Source organism: Struthio camelus, chromosome 24, assembly GCF_040807025.1.
Source record: "Struthio camelus isolate bStrCam1 chromosome 24, bStrCam1.hap1, whole genome shotgun sequence".
NCBI lineage: Eukaryota > Metazoa > Chordata > Aves > Struthioniformes > Struthionidae > Struthio > Struthio camelus.
The window spans coordinates 7,278,450-7,304,135 of record NC_090965.1 but is presented as its reverse complement, the minus strand read 5'-3'; the positions used below and the strand labels follow the sequence as shown (position 1 = coordinate 7,304,135).

General features: G+C 60.4%; 1 protein-coding gene and 1 non-coding gene across 3 annotated transcripts; both read left to right on the top strand.

Moving 5' to 3' along the window:
- Positions 1 to 4,249: 4,249 nt before the first annotated feature.
- BLACAT1 (BLACAT1 overlapping LEMD1 locus) lies at positions 4,250 to 24,044 on the top strand. 2 transcript variants are annotated; one of them, XM_068918381.1, is made up of 4 exons: positions 13,508 to 14,498; positions 17,421 to 17,530; positions 20,357 to 20,699; positions 23,625 to 24,044. In XM_068918381.1, the coding sequence occupies exons 1-3, from the start codon at positions 14,310 to 14,312 to the stop codon at positions 20,679 to 20,681; spliced, it is 624 nt and encodes a 207-aa protein (XP_068774482.1). In that variant the 5' UTR covers positions 13,508 to 14,309; the 3' UTR covers positions 20,682 to 20,699; positions 23,625 to 24,044. The 2 variants fall into 2 exon arrangements, 1 of the variants encoding a protein (XP_068774482.1); XR_011136212.1 differs by lacking the exons at positions 13,508 to 14,498; positions 17,421 to 17,530; positions 23,625 to 24,044 and adding an exon at positions 4,250 to 6,005 and having other exon boundaries at positions 20,357 to 20,444.
- A 939-nt stretch (positions 24,045 to 24,983) lies between these two features.
- TRNAW-CCA (transfer RNA tryptophan (anticodon CCA)) lies at positions 24,984 to 25,055 on the top strand. Its single transcript has one exon. It is a non-coding gene; the product is annotated as a tRNA-Trp (tRNA).
- The last annotated feature ends 631 nt before the right edge of the window (positions 25,056 to 25,686 follow it).

The following is a 25,686-nucleotide window of genomic DNA, read 5'->3' as shown; positions in this document are numbered from 1 at the left end:
AAAAAATCACAGGCACAATCCCAGCCCTGCACAGCTCACAGGCTAGACAAGACAGCGGCAACCAGTTTGCAAGGTTTGCTGTGGTCATCACGCAGCACAGTGGCTGAACCAGCACCCTACAATGCCCTAAGGGCTGTGCAAACCCCTGGGCTAGACGGCTTCCCTCTGCCGCAGACGGCTCTGGGGCTCGCCCACCTCTCTGGCGGTCCTGGTCCCGCTCCCCCTCTCCGAGCAAGGCAGTTCATCCCATGGGCGAGAGGCAGCAGGTAGCATCACCCTAGCTCTCTGCGGAGCGTGATGTTACCAGCGGCGGCCCCAGTTCCAGCGCAAGGGAGCCCGTCCCCTGTTAATCAGCATTTAATTAAAGGACATGCTGACATTTGGAAATTAGAAACAACTCTCCTGTGTGGGCTGCCTCTCTCTGCTGCTCGCCTCTTCTCTGAATCACTCCCTGACATTTTGCCAGATTAGGATGCGACTCTCCCTCCCTCCCTCCTTATAAAAATAAATTGAAAAGGAGATGCAAAGCCACCGCTGCTCCTGAGGGAGAGGACGTAGGGGAAAGGGTTTCGCTGGGGAAAAACTCCATTATTATTGGTGCTCCTGTGGGGTCACAGGAAGACCCTGAGGGGCAGCTCTCGTGGCGGTAAGCACGGCAGGGGCGCAGAGGCGGCGGGGGGCACTCACCGCGCCAGCGCTGGGCAACCTGCTCCCCTTCACGGCTGCTCTCCAAAACCGTGCACCTCCACAGAGCCAGGCAGGCACCTCGGGTCCCCACGGCTGCCCCAAGGAGCGGGCCTCAGGGAATCAAAAGCAGATGGCGCGGACGCCCTGCCGAGCAGCAGGCAGCCCTGACGTCAGCCAGGCCGTCCAGAGCCGGTTTGGCCCGGGAAGCCACGCGGACGGACAGGGGGGAACTGCTGGAGGCCGCGCAACGCCGGCCGCAGAGCTCGGTCCCGCGCCGCGCCAGCGCGAACCCCAGCGCGAACGCAGGCGCCGCCGGGCGGGCGGAAAACCTGCCCTTGGCAGGTACAGCAAGATGAAAAGAGAGGGCAAGGGAGATGTCTTCAGCACCTCTGCCTTTGAGCTGGCCAGCCAGACTGGCCGCTCTGATGGGATTGCTCCTCAAGGCTGGAGCCACCAAACCCAGTAAAGGTGCTGCTGAAGCAAGAGGCTTAGGAGAATATTTGGCTGCCCTGGCAGCTCCGAGGGCAGAGAGGCAGGGCCGCCCGCCCAGGGCCCCCCGTGCCGCCGGCCGAGGTCCGCGGTGGCTCCGCGCGCCGGCTCCCCGCCGGCCGGAGCGTCCGGCACTCGCCTCCCGGCCCCCACGGCCCCTCTGGCTCAGCCACCGCGGCGGGCAGCGCGGGCCCCCCGCGGCAGGCAAGCGGCTGGGGAGGGGGCACGGTCCGAGGGGTGCTGGGGGGGAGCAGGACCCCAGGGGCAGACCCCCACCTTCCCGCTGCACGTACCTGCGGCGACACATGGGGGACCTCTCCCCACGTGGGGACCCACCTGCACCCCCCACGCTCGCACCCTGCATGCAAATCCCCCCTTTCCCTCCACATTTGCAGCTGCCCAAGCCTCGCACCCAGCCTCCCCTCACCCTTGCACCTACCTACTTATCCTCCCACCTGCCCCCTCATTTTTGCACCTAGCTTCCCCTCACCTTTCTACCCACCTGCCCCTCATGTTTCTGCCCAATTTCCCCTGTTTCTACCCACCTGCCCCTCACATTTGCACCCAATTTCCCCTGATATTTCTACCTACACCCTCCTCACCTTTGTGGCCCGTTTCCCCTCAGCTTTGTGCCCCCTTGTCCCTCCCCCCCAGGGAAGCCCGTTTCCCTCGGGTCCTGACCCCCCACCCCTTGGGGTGCAACTGGCCTGCCCCACGCCCGCGTGTCCCCCCGCGCAGCCCCGGCCGGCTGGGATCGCGCCGGCGCGCACGAGTCACTCGGCGCCCGGCTTCGCTGCGGAAGCTTTGCTCAGGCGCTCGGGGAAGGCAGCCACCGAGGTGCTGGCATGTTATGGCAAGGGGGGGGCTCAAATGCCTACGGAGCCAGACAAAGAGCGCAAACTCATTTAAAAAAAAAAAACAACCCCATCAACCACGCGTAGGCAGCGCTTGGCAATAACGTGGCGTCGGCCTGCCCGCGTACCCTGGGGATGCCTGCTGCCGGGGAGGGGTGGCCGGGTGCGTGGGTGCGTGGTGCATGGGTGCACAGGTGCACGGGTGCACGGGTGCACGGGTGCATGGGTGCATGGGTGCACAGGTGCACGGGTGCATAGGTGCATGGGTGCGTGGGTGCGTGGGTGCACGGCCCCGTGGTGCCAGCGTGCACCTCGCCGGTGCTGCTGCCCGCCAGAGCGCGTCGGGGGGCTGCAGCCGGCGGCCAACATTGATTAGTTTTGCAGCGCAAACTGACAGAGCCTGTTCGGGTGATGTAATGAAGACGGATGGTCCCGTCCTCTCTCTCCGCTGCGCTTTGGGGAAGGGGGATGTTGTCAGGCGGATCCTGGAGGGCTGCTCGCCGGCTGCCGCTACCCCGCGCCCAAACCTTGTCTAATTTCCCCCTCTCTCTCCGGCGCTTTCTTATTTCCATCCTCACGACTCTTTCCCGTGCCGGGGCCCTGCTCTGCTTCTCCCTACATGTGCAGCAAAACACACATCCACCCCGCGGCGTGGTGCACAGGAGACCCCCTCGAAGCGGCCAGATTTGGGAACCCTGCAAACAGGCGAAAAGCCTCGTCCCAGGACCCGTTAAACGTCAGCTAAGTGCAGCGCTATGAGGCTGATGTGTTCTTCTCACGCTCTGCTCCGAGCGTTTGGGAAAGCGGCAGGCAGTGCTTTTTCCGCTGTTGACCAGCATTTGTGAATCCATCTTTACAGCCACGCTAGTCCCAAGCATCCGCATGCCAGAAGGCAGTTCTGTACAGTCATAAAAATGATTTAGAATTGGTCGGGGTTTTAAAAGAAGAAAAAATCTTACATATTATTAGGTCTTTATTCCTCTTCTGGCTTTTACCCTTCAGGATTCATGTTTTCAAGCTTTTCTCAACAAACAACATAGTTGGAAAGGCTAAAGCATTTTCATAAAAGCACTGAGAATCCTCCAGAATCAAGGGCTGCGTGAAGAAAAAAATATCAACTGCTGTAGTGCACGAGATACGATCTCAAGCACTGCCAGCGCCCTTTGCAAAATAACAGTCTCCTACTAAATCTTCAGGAACCTAATGAGTCTTACTGCTGTGTTTACACCAAATCCAAACCCCATCGCTTCACAGATCTGATCGGTGCATCCTGTCTGATCCAACGCGGGGAGCGTCACCTGGCAGCTCCCTCATTGAGCGTAGGCACTCCTAGTTGAGCTACAGCAGGTCCCCGGTCATGGTGTAAAGGCTTCCAGGGATGCAGAGTTCCCGTGATTAATTGCTGGCTGTCTTTGAAAATGTTGAGCCTGTCAAAGGTGCCGTGGGGTGGGATGTATGGGGTTCCCGTCGATTCCCTGTTCACTGTCCAGCCAAGTTCTTTGAGGTGATAAATAAACTCGTGTAAAAACCAAGGAGGGAATTGTCCTTTAGCAAACACGTGGCATGATTCCAGCTTCCATGAGTCCACTTGAATATTCATGGCAGAGCGATTATTCTTTTTCTTGGCTCCAGGAACTAATTTCATAAATGGAGCGACCTGCACTGTGAGCGAGCACGGAGGGCTGACCGGGGTGTTAGGGTGCCTTTTGGGAGGAGAGGAAAACCACAGTGCCCTGTCATTTTAAAGAAAAGACATCTAAAAATAGAGCACTCCAGGTACCTGTGTGGCTGTTACCGGATGCAAACATGCTACAGTTGCAATGATAAATCTTTTCAAGGGCTGCAGAAAGGCACGGCAGTGCTGCAAGGCTGTTGTCCCTCCACTTTTGGGGAACAGCCTTTGGGGGCTGGTGTGGGGAAGCCCCCGAATTACCCGCATGGAGGTGCAGGACAGCAGCGAGTCTGACCCGCAGGATTCATCGCTCCCTAAGGTACCAGCCAGCCGGGGATGGGCCGACAGGAGCACAGCCTCGTGTTTTGAAGACATATTTTCCTCCTGCTCTGAGCTCAGGCACTTCTGTCTAGCATCTGGCAAACTCGCTACCGCGGGCAGAGCGAGCATCGACGCTCATGGCAGGCGATGCTGACAGTTCCTGCGAGATCAGCCCCGCCAGCCTCATTTCTTGGTGATAGCTCGCCTGCAAAGAAAAAATATGGAAGCAAATCTTACATGACACATTTATTTTTGTCGTCTATTTATTAGCTGAGAGCAAAAGTCCTGCTGCGCTGCATTGTGGGGATTATGCAAATGTGGGACATCAAGACAATTAAAAAAAAGCTCAAGTGAGCACAATGTCAACGCTCAGCAGATGCTTAGAGGTGGCACAGCTCTCCCTGGCCTGCCACAGCCCTTGCTCCTGCACCCTCGCCTGGCACGGGACACCCCGGTGCGAGCCCAGGGCATCGCCCAGTCCAGCCAGTTCTCCTCCAGCTTGAGTCAACAACCCGCCAGAGTGGGTCGTTAGGCCAGGCAGTTAATGAGCTGCAGAAGGGGCAAGTCTCCACCAAGTGATTCGGGGAAGGAGGTGCGGGGTGACCCGCTGAGAGTGCGGCTCCTCTCCCTTCCCCGCGAGCATCTCATCTGCTTCCCTGCTCATGCTGAGCAGGTCTCGCTCCACTGTTGAGGCCCTTCTGAGCTTTTCCCATGGTCTCCTCCCTCATCGCAGGCTCTCATGGCTCTTGTCTAGACCGGCGGAGGGTCTGGCGGGGTCTTGCCAATGGCCCTTCTCCAGCTAAAACCGCTGGTGGACAGGATGGTCGCTGACACCGGAGCAAGCTCTGGCTCGCTTTATGGGTCTGAAGCTTGGCTAAATCCCCAGTGGATCATCCATCACTACATTGACAGTTCAGGATTTAGGAGAGCTAAAGTGAAGGGATAACAATGAGCAAAAAAAAAAAAAACTCTCAAATTCGACTCATCTTTGCTTTTGCAGACCCCAGAGCAGTCAGATACGTGTCTGGGGGTATAATTCTGGCTGAACCCCTCTATTTTGAGACACAGAGATCAAGGGGGAGCTCCACTCTGGAGCTCAGGCAGCCGAAGCGTGTGTCAGCAGCTGTATCCCCCCCGGGCAGCTCCTGGAAGCGGAAGAGTGCTATTTCCCGAAAGCGTGCGGCAGCGATCATGCAGCCCGGCACTCGGGGAAGACAAGGAGAGACACCGAGGACAGCAGGGGAAACACGCTTCCGTCCTCACCCCGCTAATCACGCTCGTTAGAGGAGGAACGCTGCCGCCTCCGATTTTGAGCCATACCAGCTATTTTTAATTTCCCTGCCGGCTGAAAGCACAAACTGGTGCGCTGGGGTTTTCAGGGTTTTTCTTTTTTTCTTTCTTTCTCCTGGTGACTGATATTCCCCCCTCCTGGGTCGGGTTCTCTTTTGTGTGAGAGGAGAAGGAGGCACGGGAACAAAGCGAGACGGGAGGAAGGGCGAGAGCGGAGGGCGGGCGGCCTCGCCGCCGGCGGGCAGCGGGGACCGACCGCTCGGCGCAGAAACGCGCGCGGCTCCGCGGCCCGGTGGGGAAGGCGCACGGGAGGCGGCGGGTAATTTACGCGCTACCCCTCGCGGTGGGGTTGCGGGCTGCCTTCCCCCAGCCTGGGCGGGAGGGAGGCCGCTCGGCGTCGCCCCTTCCACCCGCCTCCCGCCCGCCCCGCCGCCGCGCACACAGCCAGGCGATTCCCGCACGGGTAGGAAGACACCTATTCAGCCCCGCTCCTAGCGCTGGGCTTTTGTTCCTCCCCGTCTCGGCTGGCGGAGCGCGTCCCCCCCGCACGGCTGCGTTCGGCGCTCGCTGCGTGGTCAAGTCGCTTTTCGTCATCTCTTGCCAAAGAATTGCAGTCCCGCTGAAGTCCCGAAACTGAGGCAGCAGGGAGGAGAGAGGAAGGAAAGGAAAAAAAAAAAAAAAAGGAGGAAAAAGTAAGACAGCGTTTTTCTCTTTCTTTCTTTGTCTGAAGTCTTGCCTAGTGGAGTTGTGTGTGTGTGAGAGCGAGCCAGTGAATAAGAGTGCGTGCACATATGCCCACGCGTTAGACGATGGGCGTTTGTAAGGGACACACGCGAAACACACAGACACCTGCATTCATCGTCGCATGTACGTGTGTGTTGCCTGTATAGCTCACCCTGCGTCCTTAAACTGTGCGGGTAATGTCTGTGTGTGAGCATATGCAAAGAAATTCGAGTTCCTTATCTGCTTTTTTTTTATTGTATATGTTGAAAATGTGTTTATCTGTGTGTATATGAATACATATATTTATATGTATTCACACTGTATTGTAGCCAGTGTGTGACATTTGCTTGCAGTAATTGTATTCCTGTGGCCATACATGTGATTAGCTGAAAAAAATTAAGTTCTCTTTGTTTTAGGCAAGAATAATCATTGATTGGTCACAAGTCATCAATGAACGTTTGTGAAGATGTATATAGATGTATATTCCTGTGTATTCACATTATTTGTATTGACACACAGTGTATATGCAACACATGCTAACGCACTTAGATCAGCTGAATTACGTTTAAGCTCTTTAACTGTTGTATTTCAGTAGGAGGTATGCACTTGTATGAGTGATCCTGCATATGGGCATATGTTCATGTGCATATATGGCAATATAAGTTTTTCATCTGGTTAAGTGAAGTGGGGATGTCTGTGTAGGACTATATATGTGCATGTGCACAAATATTTTGCATTGTATTTTGTGTGTATAAAAGCCTTGCATCAGCCTCTGATTACAGGCAAAGAGAAAGATGAACTCTGCTTCGTTCAGAAGCCTGTTTTTCTTTCTCTTGAGTGTGAACTGGAGCATTAGGAGCACAAGATTTGCTAATGATTGTGTCTTGCTGAGTATGATTGAATCCTAAGAGAAAAAAATGTGTTGGAGTGATAGGAAGAGATCAGCGTTGTGATGAAACGGCATTTGTGAAATCCTTCCTCCGGCTGGAAACTTGCAGTTCAAACACTAGTGCTGATATCTGGAAACCAGAGAGAGAGGTTCTCTGGGTTTTCTACAATGAGGTAATCCCGAGGAAAGATAAGGAGAGTGGTGCATGCATTAACCTGAGTGGAGCAGTGATGGCAGCAAAAGGGAAGGAAATTAAGATAGGAATTACCTTGATTTCAGTGTCGTTTGATTCCTGCCGTTATTTCATGCATGCTTGGGTACTGAAACCAAAGTGACCGTGGCAAGGGGGTCCTGGAGCTGACATGGGCTGAGGAAACCAAGTGGTTCCCAGTGGTTTGTGTATGGATTTGGGCACTAACGGTAAAGCGTGCGTGTGTGTGTGCGTGTGGGTGTGGGTGTGTGTGTGTGTACGCGTGCGTGCACTCGCCTATCTGGATGGTGCTAGCCCATTAAGGGGAATAGTCATTTTTCTCTGCTGGAGGCATCAGCCCAGGCAAGGAGAGGGGAGGGCAGCCAGGCAGTGGCAGTGGACTTTTGGCAGCAGGGTGGAGTGCTTTTCCCCGATCCAGGGCTGGGACAGCTCTAGGATAGGAAGACTCCCCGGCATGGCTGCATAGAGCCCTGTCCTGATACGGGCTTGGGGCACCTTTGCCCCATGTTTTCCAGCCTCCCCGCGGCGCTTGTCTTCCTGCCAGGTGTGGCCGTGGCTCATTGCGGGAGATGGAGCTGTGGGACCACCGACACGCTGTTCGGCAGTGCGAGCCAGGAAAGAAGGATCGCCAAAGCGACACTTTTCATCTCATGCTAATAGGTGTCACATTATGTCACGGGTCCCCGGTGACTTGTCTACAGAACATGACAAATCATTGGTAGCAGTGAACAACATGGCCAATAGCAGACGAAACAGAAATATCTCACATCTGCATTGCCTTAGACCTGACGTAGAGGATGCTGAATATTTCATTTGATGGGAAGACTGAGAAATCCAATGTTAAAATACAAGATGCCGGTCACCTTCAGTTAAGGACATGCTGGACACCTCCAGAGAGGGAGTACATCTTCCAAGTGGCTTCTTCCAGTGTCACCTCTGCGTGGAGCTGGGGCGAAGCAGCCACCGCTGTCCACCGTGGAGGATCTCTGTCTCTGTGGGCTCTCCAAGCGACCCCTTGGACTGAGCAGACCTACCACTTTCTGCTGCTGTTGTGGGCTTGAAAAGCCAAGCAGAAGCTGTGATTCCCTGTGCAGACATTTAATTTCCGGTGTGTACTGCATTGAGGGTTTCACAAGGAGGCTCTGATGCTTTGTAAACCCTCTCTCACTCAAGTAGTGCAAAATCTGCCTCTAGGAATCTTTGCCATCCTTCACAGCACAGAGGCTAATCCAGGTTTGCCCCTAATGACCAGCAGACCACTCTTCTGGCACCGCGCTTGCTACATTTTGTGCGTGTATTACCTCTTCCATGTTTCCTGCTCACAAGGTGCATTGCTCTTAAATACTGCCAGTTACACGGAGCTGTAGGCAAAGGCAGAGGACAACCCATGAGCCAGGTCCATCATAACCTGTGCTTTCAGGAAGCCCTGCAGAGCTTCCCTTTCCACTCTGGACCGCTGTCCTCCAGGCAGGTCTGCAGCCTTGCACAGCCCAGCTCTGAGAGCTGCCACGATGAGGATGTCCAGGAGCTAATAACTGCGGTGCTATAGCCCTGCATTTCACAGATGGGGGTTAGCAACTGGGAGAGGCATCAGCTCGTCAGAGGGCAGCTGTTTTGGTGGGCTCTGTCCTCTTCCTTCGGCAGGAAAACTGCAAGGTGCAAGGCCCATGTGAAAGCCTGGACTGAAGTGCTGAATCTTCTCCCTCTCCGCAGGAGCCAATACCATGCAACAACACAATTCTGGTTATTAGAGAAATAGATGCTGTGGGCCAAGTCAGACCTGCGAGTCCAAACACTTCCAGACCTCAGGGACATTGATCTTCTTTAGTGGGACCTGGCAATGACAGCTGGGCTTCTCTCCAGGCTTGATGAGGGCACTGTGCAGCAAAATGATGTGCTTCGTCAGGTCCAGCTTGCACGAGGCTTTGCCGCCTCTGTGCCTCACACAAGCATGTGCACACGTGGATGCTCCCTTTGCAAGTGGATCGCCTCGTGGGCAGGCAGTGGCACAGCCAGGGCCAGGAGACGGGGACGCGAGTGCTCGGCAGCAAGCACATCCCCGTGGATGAAATCCGTCCTGTCCCGTTTTGATCTGAGGCACCCCAGCTCCGGCTGTGGGGAGGCCAGTGCAGCCGCCAGGGCGGGAGGCAGGCAGCAAGCCGCCGGGCAGCTGGATTCGTAGGGCAGGTTGCAGCTCATCTTGCTCGCGCCGGGATGAACCTGGCTGTGCCAGCGAGGGAGCGGAGCAGTGGTGCTAACTGCAGTTCAGCAGCAGCCGGCCTTGGGGCAGCTTTGTAGGAGCTGCTGGAGTCTGGGGGTGCAACAGCGAAGCCTCATGGAAAAGAGCTCTGGGGTCTGGTTCGAGATGGGCAGGGAAAGGCCTGGGTTTGCATCTGGGTTCAGGTGTCAACTGGGCAAGGAAATACAGGATTTTCCTATTTCCCTCAAAGGCAGCGCAGGCTCTCTGGACGATGCCATCTATAAGCCTTGCCCAGGGCAAGGATCATGGTCCCCATAAGCCTCCTGTGCCCTCTCGGTGGCACATGGGGAGATGGCTCCTTGCCTTCCTTCCCCACCCCAGCAGATGGAGATGCTGGCAGGGGAGGCCGGAAAGCCTTCGTCTTCATCTTCCTCCCTTGGGGTGGCACCTCTCATCCGTAGCAGCGGGGGCGCCCGCCACCTTCCCCTCCCAGCTGGTCTGCTCCAAAACGGCCTGCACCCGTGCCGCCGGCCGGGCTCGCAGCGCCTGGGAGCAGCTCGCTCCAGCGCCCGGCACGGCTGCGCGCGAGGGACCGGCTCCTCCAGCCTCGGCTGCAGCTGGCCTCTCATTCCCGGCCTTAGAAAGACCATTTCTCATCAGCGCCACGTGCTCCTCCTGCAGATCTAGACAAATTCCCCCCGGCTGCTGCAGCATCTCCTGCCTCGCAGCCCAGACTTAATTACAGCTGGGGCTGCGGGAGCTGAAATATCTGTGACTGGGAACGTGCTAAAAGGCCCGGGAGGATCTTGTTAGTGAGTGACTTACCTGGGTTCCCGAGCCGCGCTTGCCCTCTCTTAATGGGCTGTGCAGCAAATTGATGGCTAGCGTGCGGGAGCGGATCTGGGTCGTTACCGTGCTCCTTCGCTCTCGGCCTCTCTCCCATCTCTGCCCCTCGCAAAAAAGACGGAGGAAGCAGCTGCACTTCGCGATGCACACTGGAGCTGAGCAGAGCCGAGCTGGTGGGGTCTGGGGTTGAGCGGGGATCGTAGGGACCGTGGCATGGGGACGTGCTGGGTCACGGCCGTGTTAGCAACGCTCGTGGGCCCCGTCCCCAGGCCGGCCAGGTCCCGCGGCCTCCCCGGGCTCCCGCCCACTGCAGTTTGCAGGGCTGTGAAACCGGATACAAAACCTCTGTGGGGTCGAACCGAAACGAATCTATTCTGAATTTTTTCAGCCGGCCGGGAGACAGTGTCATCAAGGGCTGGAGAACATTTTGTTTCACGCAGAGGGAAAGCTTTCATTGCATTTCCAACTACCACCTAAAATATGCCTTCTTGGTGAGAGCAAGGGAGGGCTGGAAGCAAAGCATTGTTCCAAATGGGCAAGCGGAAAGGAAACGTTGCAACTTCTCAGAGTTGGTCTGGTAACCAAAGTCAATTGGTCCAAATTAACTGGATTTGCAAAGTATTCCTCCCGGCTCAACCCTGCGCGTTGCAGCGAGAACATTTCCGCTCTCCAAAGCAAGCGACCTCAGGCACCCATGGAAAAAAGCAGTCCTGGCAGGCACCCCGTGCGCACCCTGTCCCCGCTCGACGCCCGCTCCCCCGGCAGCCCCCCAGCCCCGGTTTCGCCTACGCGCCTGCCTGCGCTAAGCGAGGCCAGCCCTGGGAGCGCTGGAGCCCAGCGCAAGGGAAGATCATGCCTCGCGGGCTGCCGGGGTGCACGGGCCACGTCTTGCAGAGAGGCAGTCTGAGCATCCCCGGGGGCATGTAGAAAACTGCAAAAGTAGCCAGAAAATGAAGGAATTTCTTCTCTCCCCTTCAAACAAAGCAGAAGAGTTTTATGCTGCATGCTCTGTGCTGGAAGGAGAGCGTGACTGCATGCGTACATGCAAAATTGGGGCTATTTTGGCTGGTGCTGGGCCTGTGGGTTTTCTGCGGTTGCCAGAGCATCCTCCGAAGGAGTCGGTGCTCTGCCTGGTCCCTGGCTAACGCGACGCTGCAGCACTCGCGCCTGAGCGGCAGCTGCGCTGCACAGGCTGTGTTGCTGGGATTGCTGTTGTTGCTGCAAACACGGGCTTGTTGAGCACCTCTCTCGAGCATGTCTTGATAAGGATGTTGAAGACAATCTGGTTTTGTGGCTGGATTCCTGCTTTGGAGAGCGACTGGGAACCGTATCTGTGTTTGCTTTCCTGAACTCGCCTATAGCAATGCACGGTGTGATTTGGGGTGTCTCTAAACTTACCTCCTTTCTTATTGCTGGTAAGAGTCAGGAAGTTGGGGGATTTGTATCGTATTCTGAGAAGATTTGGGTTTTAGCGGTTTTCTTAAAGCAGCTATGAATACAAAGTCAGGTGGTGACAAAGCTGGGTGAGCTCCATAAGTAACCCCCGATATCACCCCAGCCGCGGGACACAGGGACAGGCAGCACGCATCTTAGCTGCGCAGGCGCTGACACAAGTGCATCTGAGCCTCTCCTTCCCTGAGCAGATGTTTCTGTAAACCCCAAAAGTCTAAGCGTTAGGACTTGGAGGAGGACATAGTAATGCGTGCTGAAAGCTGGGAAGTGACATTGTTACAATGACAAATATTCTCCAAATACCCAATTCATGCGCCTTATAAATGCAATTAGTAGATCTAATCTTGCTGTGCTGGAGCCAGTTGTCAAGATAGCTCGAAAATGGATCGTTGCCCAACTCTCTGACTTCAGCTGCTCCCCTGAATTATGATAGTTAATGTTTAAAAACTAAACAAGAGTTTGGAAGAGCACGCCCTGCCTTGGGTGGCGGGCCAGCCTTCGGCCGGGGAGCTGGAGGTGGGCCTGGGGGAAGCTGCAGCTGGAGGAAAGCTCAGCCCATAGGAGAGAGGCTGATTGCACCTGGGTGGGATCCTGCTAGTACGGACCACGGTGGAAAACAAAATCCTTCTCTAGGTGAACCCAGCTTGACCGGTGTCTGTTCTTGAGCATCTGTCTGTTCATCCCTCCTTTCCTTTCCAGCGTTATTTCTCTCCCCGTCGTGGGCGTGCTGCCCCGCAGGGCCGGGAACGGCGGTGGCGGCGGCGGCCCCGAGCACGGCGGAGACGGGGCAGGGGGACATCGTGGCCGTGGCGCGCCGCCGAGCGGCTCTGCCAACGTCCCAGCTCTCGCCGAGCCGGCAGCGGTAGGGGAGCGCCCAGACCTGGGCAAGGAGCTGGGCAAGGAGGGGACCGGTGCTGGGAGAAGGGGAAGCAGCACTGAAAGCCCTTGGCTAGAGGGAAGCTACTTTTGTGCTGTTTCCTCTCATTTTGGGTACTTTCATGCAGGCACCCCAGGGGCCCGGTTCCTCCCAAGGTGATCACGCACGTGGCTCTCTGCATGCCAACAGGAGCAGCCGGGCATGGGAGTTTCTGGGAACCAGCTGGTAAGGCAGGAGAGTATGATTTCACTCAAGTGCCTTGCGGCCCCGGGCTGCCGGGAGACTTGCAGCCAGGCCATCCCAGCATCCTGGTGTCTCCTGGGACTGGCCAGACTGGGGGAGGCCCAGATCCCCTTGTCTCCTGGGAGCGAGGCAGCGAGCTTGCTCAAGGCAGCAAAGTACATTTTAAGACGCCCCTCCAAGTAATCTGAGCCGCTGCGGAGCATTTGATGTCTTTCGTTACCCAGGATTTTTGGGGGGTCCCATGGGGCTGTGATTTCAGACATGCTGGTAGCACTTCCAACAGGAGCGGCCACGGGGTTTGCAAGAGCAGGTATGGGGTTTGCAGGAGCAGGTATGGGGTTTGCAGGAGCGGCCACGGGGTTTGCAAGAGCAGGTATGGGGTTTGCAGGAGCAGGTATGGGGTTTGCAGGAGCGGCCAACGGGGTTTGCAGGAGCAGGTATGGGGTTTGCAGGAGCAGGTATGGGGTTTGCAGGAGCGGCCACGGGGTTTGCAAGAGCAGGTATGGGGTTTGCAGGAGCAGGTATGGGGTTTGCAGGAGCGGCCAACGGGGTTTGCAGGAGCAGGTATGGGGTTTGCAGGAGTGGCCACGGGGTTTGCAGGAGCGGCCACGGGGTTTGCAGGAGTGGCCACAGGGTTTGCAGGAGTGGCCACGGGGTTTGCAGGAGCGGCCACGGGGTTTGCAGGAGTGGCCACGGGGTTTGCAGGAGCGGCCACGGGGTTTGCAGGAGCGGCCACAGGGTTTGCAGGAGCAGGTATGGGGTTTGCAGGAGCGGCCACGGGGTTTGCAGGAGCGGCCACGGGGTTTGCAGGAGTGGCCACGGGGTTTGCAGGAGCGGCCATGGGGGCCCGTGGCTGTGGCAGCCCCAGCAGTGGCAGCAGCCGTGGGGGCTGGGGTTGCTGCGAGCCTGCACCGAGGGGGGCTTAGCTGAGCTGCCGGCCAGCTGCGCCCGGGACCTCGCCGGGGAGAGTCACCAAACGGCCAGCTCCTGCCCGTCTCCCTCGCCACGACCTGCCGAAGCGCCCCCCGCCTCCAAAAAACGAGCGCCGGGGACAAGCAGCACGGGGGAGGCTTCGAACGTATCCAAGATACGACGGATTTGGGCACCCTGTCAAGTGTTTTCATTGTCTCACCCTTGTCCAGACGCCAGCAAAACCCTTTGGGAAATTCCCCCTCCGCCCGATGCCCCAGGTTTAATTACAGGGGAGGAACGCAAGGCGCAGGGAGCCCGCGCCTGCCGGCCCGGCGCTGGGGCGCCCGCCGCGACCTCTCGGGGCTCGGAGCAGAGGCCGTAGGGAGGAAGAGAGCCGCAGAGGACGGCGTTCGGCCGCCCCGGCTGCCGGGACGCTTCCCGAGCCGGGGTGCCGGGAGGGGGGCGGCTCGTCCCCCCCGTCCCACGCTGGCAGCGATACCCGAGCAGCAGGACATGAGTAATACACATCCCACTGGGGGAGTTAGATCAAAGGCAGTGGAGTAGATACAAGAGGTTTCTGCTTCACAGACCAGAGAGGCTGCAGTTCAATAGCGCCTTTGTTACCGGCTCTCCGGAGCCGGCGATGGAGAAATACCTGACCCCCCGCGCCCGCCCCTCTCCTCCGGCCCCTCGGTGCACAACCATCTCAAGTATGCGGCCGAGCGGCGAGGCTCGGCGGCGGCCCGGCCGCCAGCGGAGGACGGCGCGGGCGATGCCGCAGCGGCTGCCGTCTCGAGGCCCTTCCCGCGCAGAGGATGCTGCTGTGCCGCAGGTGAGGTTGGCGGCCGGCGGCCCCGGGCGGTCCCCGGGGTCCCCGCCGCGCCGGCGGCCCGGGGGACGGAGGGGCACGTGCTCCCTCGGCCGGGGGGGCTGCCGGCTTCCCCGGCTCTCTGCCCGGCCCCTCTGGCCCGTGGCGTGGGGCTGGCGGCTGGCCGCGGGTCGCGTGCCGGTGGCGCGGGGGCTGCCCTGCTCCGAGGGCGTCGCGGCGCCCGAGCGGACCCGCACCGGGTGCATCCTCCACGGAAAGGTCTCAGGCGCCAGAGCCGAGCCGTGGGGCCGTTTCCCCGAGAGCCGTTAAACGGGGCTCGGCACAGTTCCCGCTCCGGTCTGCAGCGCGGGGGGCTCGCGGGGAAATGGGGGCTGTCCCCTTAGCCCACGGCCGGCCCCGGCACGCGGCAGCCTCTCGGCGCAGGAGCACAGGGCTCTCTGCAGTCCCCTGCAGCCGTCCCCGGCGCGACGCCGGGGCTGGTACCCTCGCGCAGGTCTGGGCGCTCGGCCTGCCCTCTGCGTGCACCATCCTCCGGCTGCCGGATACGGAATAAAAGGGCCGTAAAGCAAGCGTGAGCATGTAAAAAGGTGCAGCGCACGGATGCCCTTTTTCCCCTGCCGTTTGCATGCGGTGGTTAGAAGAGAAAAGATCTGGGGGACTGCCATTTCGGAGCTCTCCGGGCGCTTCAGAAGTTCGCTTTACAGCTCAAAGTCATGAGCGCTGCTCTAACAAACCGCAGGGTGCAAAACCCTCCCTGCCTCCAAACCTGGCTGCTGCGGAGCGTCACAAACATTGCATTTCCCAAGGATTCTTGCTAGGGCAACAAGAAAGGGAGTTTCCTAGACTCAATAGCAGAGCTGACCTCATCAGCCCCCCCCCCCCAACCCCCCCGTAATTAGCAGGCGCTGTTGCTGAACGAGCAGGAGTCCTGCCGGGGGGGGGGGGGGGGGGGACAGTAAAGGCGGAGGCCAGCCCGTTCCCAGGCACAACCCGGGCGTCGCGGTGACCCCGGCGGAGCCGTCGGCCCCCCCGGCGCTGCTCGGGGCGCTGCGGACGGAGCAGGCAGCTCCGGCGGCGAAGCGGGGCGGGAAGCGGCTTTGCCTCTTTCCCCCTGTGTCTGGGGGCCGCAGCGGCCGTTCCCCCTCCGGCTGCTGCCGCCCAGCGAGCGCCCGCCTGCCTCCGGGCCAGTCCCTCAACGGCCCCAAGGGCCAAATTTTCCAGCCGGCCGAGGGCAGGGTACAGCTTCCCCGAGCCGAGCACCTTCCCTGCTTGCTTGCAAAAGGGGTTTCGCCCGCGGAGCCGTGGCGCGTTCCCCTACGGGAAGGGCCGCTGCGTTTGCAGGCGAAAACTCGCTCCCCTTGCAAGCAGAGCAGCTCTCTGGTTCGCGCTGCCTGGGGAGACCACGCCGCGCTCGCCCGGTGTGCTGGGACGCTTCCCCCCCCGCTCCTTTCCCTTTTCCCTCGTCTTTCCCCCAAGACCGCCGGCTTCTCCTCGGCAAGCCCTCTGCCGCAGCCTATGGCTTTTTATTCCTATGTGAGTGCTTTCCCTAACTCATGTAGGGCGAAAAGCCATGGGCTGCGCCGAGGCGGGACTGCACCGCGGCGGCCCCTCTGCGAAGCCCGCCGCCTCCCGAGCCCTTTCCCCTCGCCCCTTTGCGTTTGGTAGCGAGCGGCGAGTGAAAGGGGGCATTGAAGCCTCGCGGGGCCCCGAGAGGTTCGGCAAAGCGACGGGGCCGGGGGGCCGGCGGGGGCCGAGACAAAGCGGCCGCGACGGCGGTGGCGGCGGCGAGGGGGGGGGCTCGGCCCTTTGAGCCTCCTTCCTCCCCTTTCAGCGCTGAAAGGCGGCTGCTCCGCCGCGGCTTTGGGAGCCGGCTTTTCTCCCACGGTTCAAAGCTTCCCCACCTGCAGCCCTCGCCGACAAGAGCGTCCGCCGGCGGCCCGGGCTTTTCCCAAGGGTCGCGGCGCGCCGCGGAGCGAGGAAGCGGAAAGAGCCGGGCGACGGCAGCAGCCCTTGCTCCTCCGCTGCCCGCTCTCTCCCGCGGGCTCTCGCGGGCGTCCCGCGGCCGGCGGGTCGTGCCAAGCCGGACCCGTCCCACTTTTGCACTTTTTTTGCACGCCGAGCAGGGACACCCGGCGAGGGCTGGCAGCAGGGGACGGCGCCGGGCGGCAGAGGGAGGCGCCGCCAGCGCCCGCGCGCCGAAACGCCGCGGCCGAGTCGCAAACTCTGATTTCGAGCAACCTGGAGCGAACAGGAAGCGAGCGATTTCGCTATTCCCCTTTTCTTTTTCCCCCCCCACCCCTTCTCTCACTTCCTGAGCTTTGAGTCATTAGGTGTCAGGCTTTCAAGTTTATTTCACCAGCCTGGAATGCATCCCTGAAAATAAGAGTCATTGAAAAAAAAGAAAGCTGAGACTCAGCTGTAATCCCATGACTCAAGGAGGTGTGGAAGGAAGAAAACTCATGAAATCCCCTGAGTTTCCACAATGAAAGCATGAGAGCTGGCGCATAAATCATCGAAACTAAACACCATCAGTCAAAATGAAAGGAATTAAGCCAATCTCACCAGGCTGTTTTAATTATTTTTTAATGAGGATTTGCTCATTCACAAAATTCAGCCGTCACAAAGGCGCCCGAGCCGATCGCGCCGAGCGGCCCCGCGGCTGCCTCGGACGCGCTCGTGCCGGGAGCCGGGGCTGGCCGGGGCGCGGGAGCGCGCCCGAAAACGCCGGCTCCCCCGTGGGTCCCCCCGTCGGTGCCGGCCCCGCCGCCCTGCCCGCGCCTGGTGCGCCAAAGCCGCATCTCTTTCCCTCGCGTCCCTGCCCGCCCGCACCCCGTATTCCCTGGCAGCGCGCGCAGGCGCAGGCAGCACCATTCAGCTCCTGCTTTGCAACCTCGGTGATGCTCAAGGGACATTTGACCCTTGCAGGCAGCCGAGGGGGACAAGAGATGCCCGGGACAAGGGCTCCTGGGAAAGCCCTGCTGGGCAGGGCCCCCCGGAACAGCTCCGTCGCCCAGAGGGGACGCTGCCGGCCTCAGGTGAGCCACGAAAATCTCAGCGCTCCCACGGGGGTTGGTGAAAATCCCTGCTGGGAGCCGCCCTCCCTGCAGCAGGCCCGTCCCTCCACCCGTTGTCATCCCTCCCCGGGAGCTTTCCGGGGACGCCCTTCCTCTGCCGCGCGCTGGCAGCGGGCATGCCTTTGGCTCCACGCGCAAGAGCCAACCAGCCTCGTGCCCGGGGCACCACTTCCCAAATGTTGCCAGGGAAAGCCAAGATTTCTTCCCTTCCCGGAGCGCTGTAAGGACACGCCGCCGCTTGCAAGCGGCCCGGGCCGTCGCCGCAGGGGAAGCCGCGGGTCTCGCGCTGGGCCCTCCGGCCACGTGCACGGCTCCCAGGAGCAGGACGCGATGGATAACTCAGGCGAGGGAGTGCCAGTCATTAATACTGTAATTACAGCCGGAGGATAATGAGCAGAAAAGCTGGTTTTTTTTTTTTTAATTTTTTTTTTTAATCAAAGCCGTGGCATTTGGGTGATGAAGGAAGAGGCTGTTTCTCCTGCCCTTCAGTGGCTGCAAACTCGTTGGGCTTGGGCTCAGCTGAGGGTGCTGGGAAGGAGCGGCGAGGAGGAAGCCATCCCGCCAGCATCGCCAAGCACAGCCCTCGGGGAAGCGGCAGCAGGAGCCCTGGTCCCAGCCTGCAGGACGAGGCTGAGGATGGGGGCGCGAGGACGGAGACACCGGCCGCCGACGGAGCCGGCGCCGAGTCGCCTGGGCTTGCCGGGCTTCAGCCGGCTCTTTGGGTCACCTGAACCTGAGCGCTGCCTAAACTGCTTCGCCGGGGTTTGATCCGTGCCCGGCTACGTGCTGTTATCATGAGATATTTGCCCAGCGTTTGCCTCACTGTCATACCCAACGCTCCAAAACACGATCAGGAGGGAAGTCCCAGAACGCAGCTTTTTTTGTCTAAAGCGCGGATGGAGGAGAAACAAGTGCCGACGCTCCTGCTCGGGGGTCTGGTCTTCCCTCTGCAGCGCTGCCTTTGCAGCCTGGCTGGATAAGTAAAATACAGCTAGGAGAAAGTATTTCTGACCTCACCCAGGGCACAGGCAGATTTTTAGTGAGTTCAGTTCCTAGAGCGCTGATCCCACATGAAATTCAGGTCGCCCACTCGGCTGGGCCAGCCTAGCACCACGCTTTGGAGAGCACCTGCCTCCGGCCAAGGGCTTGGTGGGGTTCGCTCGGACAGCCGGCAAGGGGGGCAAAAAGAGACGAATCGATGACTTGCTGGGAATTATCAGCTCAGCTCTGATCTCGGTGGAGGATTATGGATGCGCCAGTGGTGCCACCGAGCACCTTCCTCCACCTCCCCTGCTCGAAAATGGGTTATTTAGTAACTGGCTGGGCCACCGGTGCTGAGTCAGCCCGCGGCTAACGAACACCCCAGCTGCCCATTTGAAATTTATTGCACCTATTAATTACAACCATTAGCTGCAGCCAGTGAAATTTTTATAATGAGGGCCCTTGCGACTTTGCCTTCCTCGCAGCAAATTAACTGGGGGGGGGGGGCAGGGGAGAATGGATGGGATCAGCATACTTTACAGGAGCGAGGTTTTAATTAGCGGTTCTCTGCAAACGTGCGGGCCAAGGGACAGCCTCTGCCCGTCGCCAGCCCTCCTGGAAGGGCTGGTGCTCCTCTTCAGGTGAGCTGTGTCCTGGTCTCTTCTGTCGCTGGGTTTTTAATGCACCACTGCTAGTTACAGCTACCGCTTTGAAGATGGCTTTTTGTCTCCGGTCTGGGTGGCGGCAGCCAAGGGGCGCGGGAGCAGGTTTTGAGAAACCAGCCTTGCTTAGGTGACCGCCAGAGCACCAGCCGTTTCTGGGCAATCTCGGCCGTAGAGGTGGACGGAGCAGCTATCAGGAAAGGCAAATGAAATGCAATTTCTGGCAAGTTTTCTACGTCCCATTGCAAACGAGTTAATTCTATTCGGTTCCCTGCAAAAAAAAAAAAAAAGGGGGGGGAGACCGATTTCCATTGCAAATGATCCCATTTTCCAGGAAAAAAATAATCGCCGTGCTGGCGGCAGAAGGCAGCCTTGAAATTCAGAGTTTAAAATACAAAACTTAACGGCTGTTTCCCCCCCCCCCCCCCCAATGAAGCAGCGCGAAGTTAATTCAGCGGCCGGGCTGAGCGACGGCCTCGGTGGCGCTGGCTCGGCAAGACGCCTGTTGGGGCTCGGGGAAGCGCCGGTATTAAAGGGAGCGTGCTGCTTGCAGACAGCTGCCCGCTCGTCCCCGCGGCGTGACGTTTGCGCCCCAGCCCCTGCAGACCGCGCGGGGGCTCCCGGCCGCCCCCGAGGCTGCGCCCCGCTCCGCCACGGTCCCCTCCGCACCTCTGCGGGGGCAACGGGAGCGTCGGCCCCTCTTCTGCCGGGGTCGGAAAGGGCGACTTGGGGGTCTGCGGAGCGGGAGCCGGGTGCCGGCAAACCCCCGAGCCCCCGGCCGGGCTCCCCCGTCCCGCCTGGCGGCCGGGGGCTCGAGCCGGTGCCGGAGCCGGAGCCGGAGGGAGCAGCCCCTCGGCGGCCGCCGCTGCCCCCCCTGCAGAGGGGGGGGTCCGCGCTTTGCTAGCGGCTGCAAATGCCTGGAGGCAACAGTCGTGCGGACAGGGAGGTTTGCGCTTGCCCCTCTGCCACTGCGCCCATCTCACAGCCGGGGAAACCGAGGCCAACTGTAGAAACGCTAAAAATTAGGGAGAAAAATGAGTTTCGCTTCAGACGCTATTTCTGTGCATATTTGTTGCTTCTTTAAAAAAAAAAAAAAAATCAAACAACCACCACAGGCTTTAACCTGCATAACTACGTTTTGCAGCTCTTGGGCCGGAGCGCGGGCTGCGCTTCGGGGCGCTGTTGGATCCGCTGAAAACGGACCCAAAGAGGGCGAACGCCGCCGCCAGCGGCCCCGTGCCGCACCGCGCGGGGACCACCGCCGCCGCTTTGTGGAAATCTCCTCTTCCGTCGCCGGCTGGGCAGTTGGGGCTGGGGGGGGGCCGGGGGGGGCGGCCCGGTGCCGCGCGCCCGCCCGGCCCCGGCGGATGCCCCAGTTCACCTTCGCCTGCTTCTGCGGCCTGCGCGGCTCCTGCGAGACGAAGAGGAAGAAGGACGAGGCCGGCGCGGAGCAGGAGACGGCGGTGTGACGGCGGCCGGCCCCGGCGGTAAGTTGTCCGGCTGCTGCCGAACGCGAAGCCAGGCTGTTTTGTCCTGCTCTGCCTCGGTTTTATTAAGATGCGTGCGGCCGCACCACGCGAGGCGTCCGCGCAGGGCAGAGGGAGGTGGGGGATGCTGCCGAGCCCTCGAGCATGGACCCACCCGGCAGACCGGCAGCGCGCCGCCCTCGCTGCGGAGCCAGAGCTGTGCCGGGAGCGGCAGCGCCGGTGCGGTGGCCTCGAACCAGCCCGTGACACGAGGCTCGGGTGAGATGGGACGGGCTCCTCAGGAGCTCCCTTCGGACTGCCTGTCCCCCAGGGTGGTCTGGGATGAGCTGCCGAAGGGCCTGGACGTGCACTGCACGCACGCGCTGCGCACGCACTGCACGCACTGCACACATTGCCCACACTGTGCACGCTGCCCACGCTGTGCCCACGCTGTGCACGCACTGCCCACGCTGTGCCCGCACTGCACGCATTGCACACACTAATGCACACACTGCCCACGCTGTGCCCGCACTGCACGCACTGCACACACTGTGCACACACTGCCCACACTGTGCCCGCACTGCACGCATTGCACACACTATGCACACACTGCCCACGCTGTGCCCGCACTGCACGCACTGCACACACTGTGCACACACTGCCCACGCTGTGCCCGCACTGCACGCATTGCACACACTAATGCACACACTGCCCACGCTGTGCCCGCACTGCACGCACTGCACACACTGTGCACACACTGCCCACACTGTGCCCGCACTGCACGCACTGCACACACTGTGCACACACTGCCCACGCTGTGCACGCACTGCACGCACTGCACACACTGTGCACACACTGCCCACGCTGTGCCCGCACTGCACGCACTGCACACACTGTGCACACACTGCCCACACTGTGCCCGCACTGCACGCATTGCACACACTATGCACACACTGCCCACGCTGTGCCCGCACTGCACGCACTGCACACACTGTGCACACACTGCCCACGCTGTGCCCGCACTGCACGCACTGCACACACTGTGCACACACTGCCCACGCTGTGCCCGCACTGCACGCACTGCACACACTGTGCACACACTGCCCACGCTGTGCCCGCACTGCATGCACTGCACACACTGTGCACACACTGCCCACGCTGTGCCCGCACTGCACGCATTGCACACACTAATGCACACACTGCCCACGCTGTGCCCGCACTGCACGCATTGCACACACTAATGCACACACTGCCCACGCTGTGCACGCACTGCATGCATTGCACACACTGTGCACACACTGCCCACACTGTGCCCGCACTGCACGCATTGCACACACTAATGCACACACTGCCCACGCTGTGCCCGCACTGCACGCATTGCACACACTAATGCACACACTGCCCACGCTGTGCACGCACTGCATGCATTGCACACACTGTGCACACACTGCCCACGCTGTGCCCGCACTGCACGCATTGCACACACTAATGCACACACTGCCCACGCTGTGCACGCACTGCATGCATTGCACACACTGTGCACACACTGCCCACGCTGTGCCCGCACTGCACGCATTGCACACTTTGTGCCCGCACTGCCCACGCTGTGCCCGCACTGCACGCATTGCACACACTATGCACACACTGTGCACACATTGCACGCATTGCACGCAGTGTGCACGCGCTGCACCCCGTGCACAGCCGGCGCACAGGCCGAGCGCACGCAGGGCGCGCGCTGCTGCGCACCCTGCGCCCGGACGCGTCCGGCAGCCCTGTGCCCAGTGCCCGGACCGTTCCCCTCTCCAGCGAGGAGCTCCCGAGTCAGGCGTTGATCGAACGCAGCATGTAACGTTGAGGCAGGCAGACGCGCACCCGCACCCGTTATGTACCCATCTGAAAGCACAATAAATCAACCAAGTGCAGCACGCGAGTTAAAGCGTTCAAGCTACAGCTATTTTTAAGGAGAACTTTCCACCTCCCTGAATAGATGCAGCTCTCAGAGCAACAATATGTTTTCCATCACGGCTCCGAGCAAAATGGTTTGCTCCCGGATTGACCTCTGTTGTGCTCCTGAATGGCTTGTGGTGCTTTTTGATTCCCCCGTCATAATGACTTGACCTCGGGATTGATGGCTGAAGGTCCTTTCATCTGCACGCGCTTTCCCACCAGACCCCAGGCCGGCGCTTTTCTGTAGCAAACCGGCCCGGAGGCCGAGCCGCAGCCCGCTGCCGCTTCTCCAGTTTGCAGCGGGCAGAAAAGCGAACTTTGCCGCCGCCGCCGCCGCCGTCTTTGCAGCGGAAGCATCTTAACAGGGCGGCGTACGCTTCTGGGCGCGCGCAAGCCGGCGGCTCTCGTCAAAGCGAAGCGCTGCCTGTGCCGCCGCGTGCGCTTGCCCAACGCGGCGCGTTTGTAGGAGCGAGGCTTTTGCTCGTTGCTCCGAGTTCGGCTCCTCCGCCTGCCTTCTGCTCTTCGCTTTTCCCGGAGCGACGCTGCAGGAGGTGAACCTCGCTGAAGCTGGCGACGGGCAGCCCGTTCAGCGCTTCCCGGCGCTCTCCCAAGGCTTTGGGAGGGCGGGAGGCTCGGCGAGCCCCCGGGGCCGGGCAGCCAGGGCGAAGCTGAGGCCGGGACGTCACCGCTGTGCTGCCGGGCGCCCTTGATCCGGGAGGCTGCAGCGGCGCTGATGCCGCCGGGGCGAGAAAACCAGTTTTTGCAGTGAAAACAGCCAGAGCGTGGCCGGCGGCTGGCCCCCCCCCCCCGGGCCGCGGAGGGGCAGCATCTCCTCTTTGCAAACGTGGGCAGGCTGGGAGGTGGGTGCGTGGGGGGCTGCGGGGAAGGGGGCGCCCCTGGGTGCGCGGGCAGCGAGCCGGAAGGGCACCGGCACCAAGGGCAGGAGCGAAGCCGGGAGGAAAAGCTGCAGCTTGATCTCCCGTAACGCGTTTCTTACAGGGCTTTGCCCGAGGGGCGGCAAAAGAGCCGGGGGGCCGCGGGCGGCGGCGGCAGGACGGACGGCTTCCAGGCGAAGGCATCAGCCGGACGCGGCGGCGGCGCTGAAACGATGAGCTCGCAGGCGGCTCTGCAACATACCTTCGTGTTATTTTGCACGGTCACCCTGCAAAGCGCGGGGACCCCGTGAGCCACGTGCTCGGGGGCTCCCAGCGTGGAGGATGAATCGCTGCTCTGCGGTTTGCTGCACGGGGAGAGGGGCAGCTTCAGGCTGCATTTCACGCGGGTGCAACCCCCAGAGAGACGGTCGGGACGCTGATGCGTCTGCAGGAATATTCGTTATACGGCGACCAGCGTGGCCTGGGAACGGCACGCCGAGGGAAGCGGGCGCGCTAGCTGCTCTAATAAACCGCCTGCATTGGACCCCCCCCAGGAGACGAATGGTGTTTTCTGTGCGCCCCGGGACCCCCACACAGGGCAGTGGGTTGGGGTGTGATGGGAGAAGGGTGAAGGGTTTTCGCCCTGAGCCGGCCCGGCCCCGGCAGCCTCCGCCCTTCAGCAAACTCCCCCATGGTCTTTACCGCTCCTTCAGAGCAAGCCAGCGCACGACTTCGAAGCTGGACTGTAATCCTGAGGGAGCGGTGGATACAAGCAAAGGTGACACTTAGGAGAGCAATCACGATTATGCACGCTAAGAGATACAAATTGAAATGAGGGCCATAGGAGAACGACTGAAATAGTAAAACATATTACAGTGTAACAGCGAAATACGGGCTGCTTTTTTTCCTGCCTTCCACCGGCTGCAACTCAGCTGAGAATGGCAAGGTGTCCCAACTCAGTGCATGTAACAGAGCTCCCTCTGTTGGGACTGGGCCCCTTTAAATCTGGGGGTGACGGGGCTGGGCCAGTCCAGCGAGCTGGGGGGGGGGGGAGTTCTGTCCCGGAGAGGGGGGCGGTGGCAGGTGGTCTCTGCCGGGTGGCGCGGGGCAAGCGGCACGCACCCCCCCCGCCCTCTTCGGAGATGGTACAGCCCACGGAGGGGCGTGGCCAGTTGAGGCGGGCGGGCGGCTTGAAAGCCGTTGTAGCCGTTAGGCGGGCGGGTGTGAGGGGGTGGGAGGCGTTTGGGGGCCGGGGCCGGGGCCGGGGCCGGGGCCGGGGCCGGGGCCGGGGCCGGGGCCGGGGCCGGGGCCGGGGCCGGGGCCGGGGCCGGGGCCGGGGCCGGGGCCGGGGCCGGGGCCGGGGCCGGGGCCGGGCGCCGTTGAGGCGCGCGCGCGCAGGCGGGGGAGCGGCTGTGCGGCGGCGATGCGCATGCGCGGGGCGGCGCGCAGGCTCTTGGAGGCTGGCTGGAGCTGCGGTTGCCGAGACCTCGTGGCGCAACGGTAGCGCGTCTGACTCCAGATCAGAAGGCTGCGTGTTCGAATCACGTCGGGGTCACGACTGGCCCCCGCGGGGGGGGTTCCTTTTACAGCCTGGGGGGCGTGGGCGGAGCAAGGGCGTTCCTCGGGGGTGCCCCCCGGGCTGGGGAGCTTGGAGCTGAAGAGTGACTGCCTTACACCACTGGCAAAGGGGTGCTGCTGAACAGCCGTGGGGGAGACACCCTCCTCCCCCTGCTTTGCTCCTTATCTTGGCTTTAATTTTTGCTTTAGGTGGCTGTGGGGTGCTCGTGGTCTCTTTGGAAGTTACAGCCCCCAACCCCATCTGTGCAGATGCTCAGCCAGAGCTTGAGAGTGCTCCTGAAACTCAAGTGTCCTGGTAATGCTGCCTAACGCTGCAGTTGTTTGCAGCTGTGTGGAAACATGACTTGCTTAGAGCAAGTAAGTGGGTGCAACCAGATGGAAAAATTGCATTGAGGAGGGTGCAGGTGAAAGGAAATTACTTCCTGCAGCAGCACCAAGGGTTAGACTGCAAAGCTCCCCAAGGCTGATTCCTGGTGAGAATCCTGCCTTTTTTGCCCTCCTGTGCTTGGAGCGTGCCCTGCCCCTGCGGAGCATTGGGCAGCTCCAGCTTGCAGGTCTGATGGGGGAACTCCAGGTTAGTGCTGCTTGCATGGGATACTAGTGAGGGA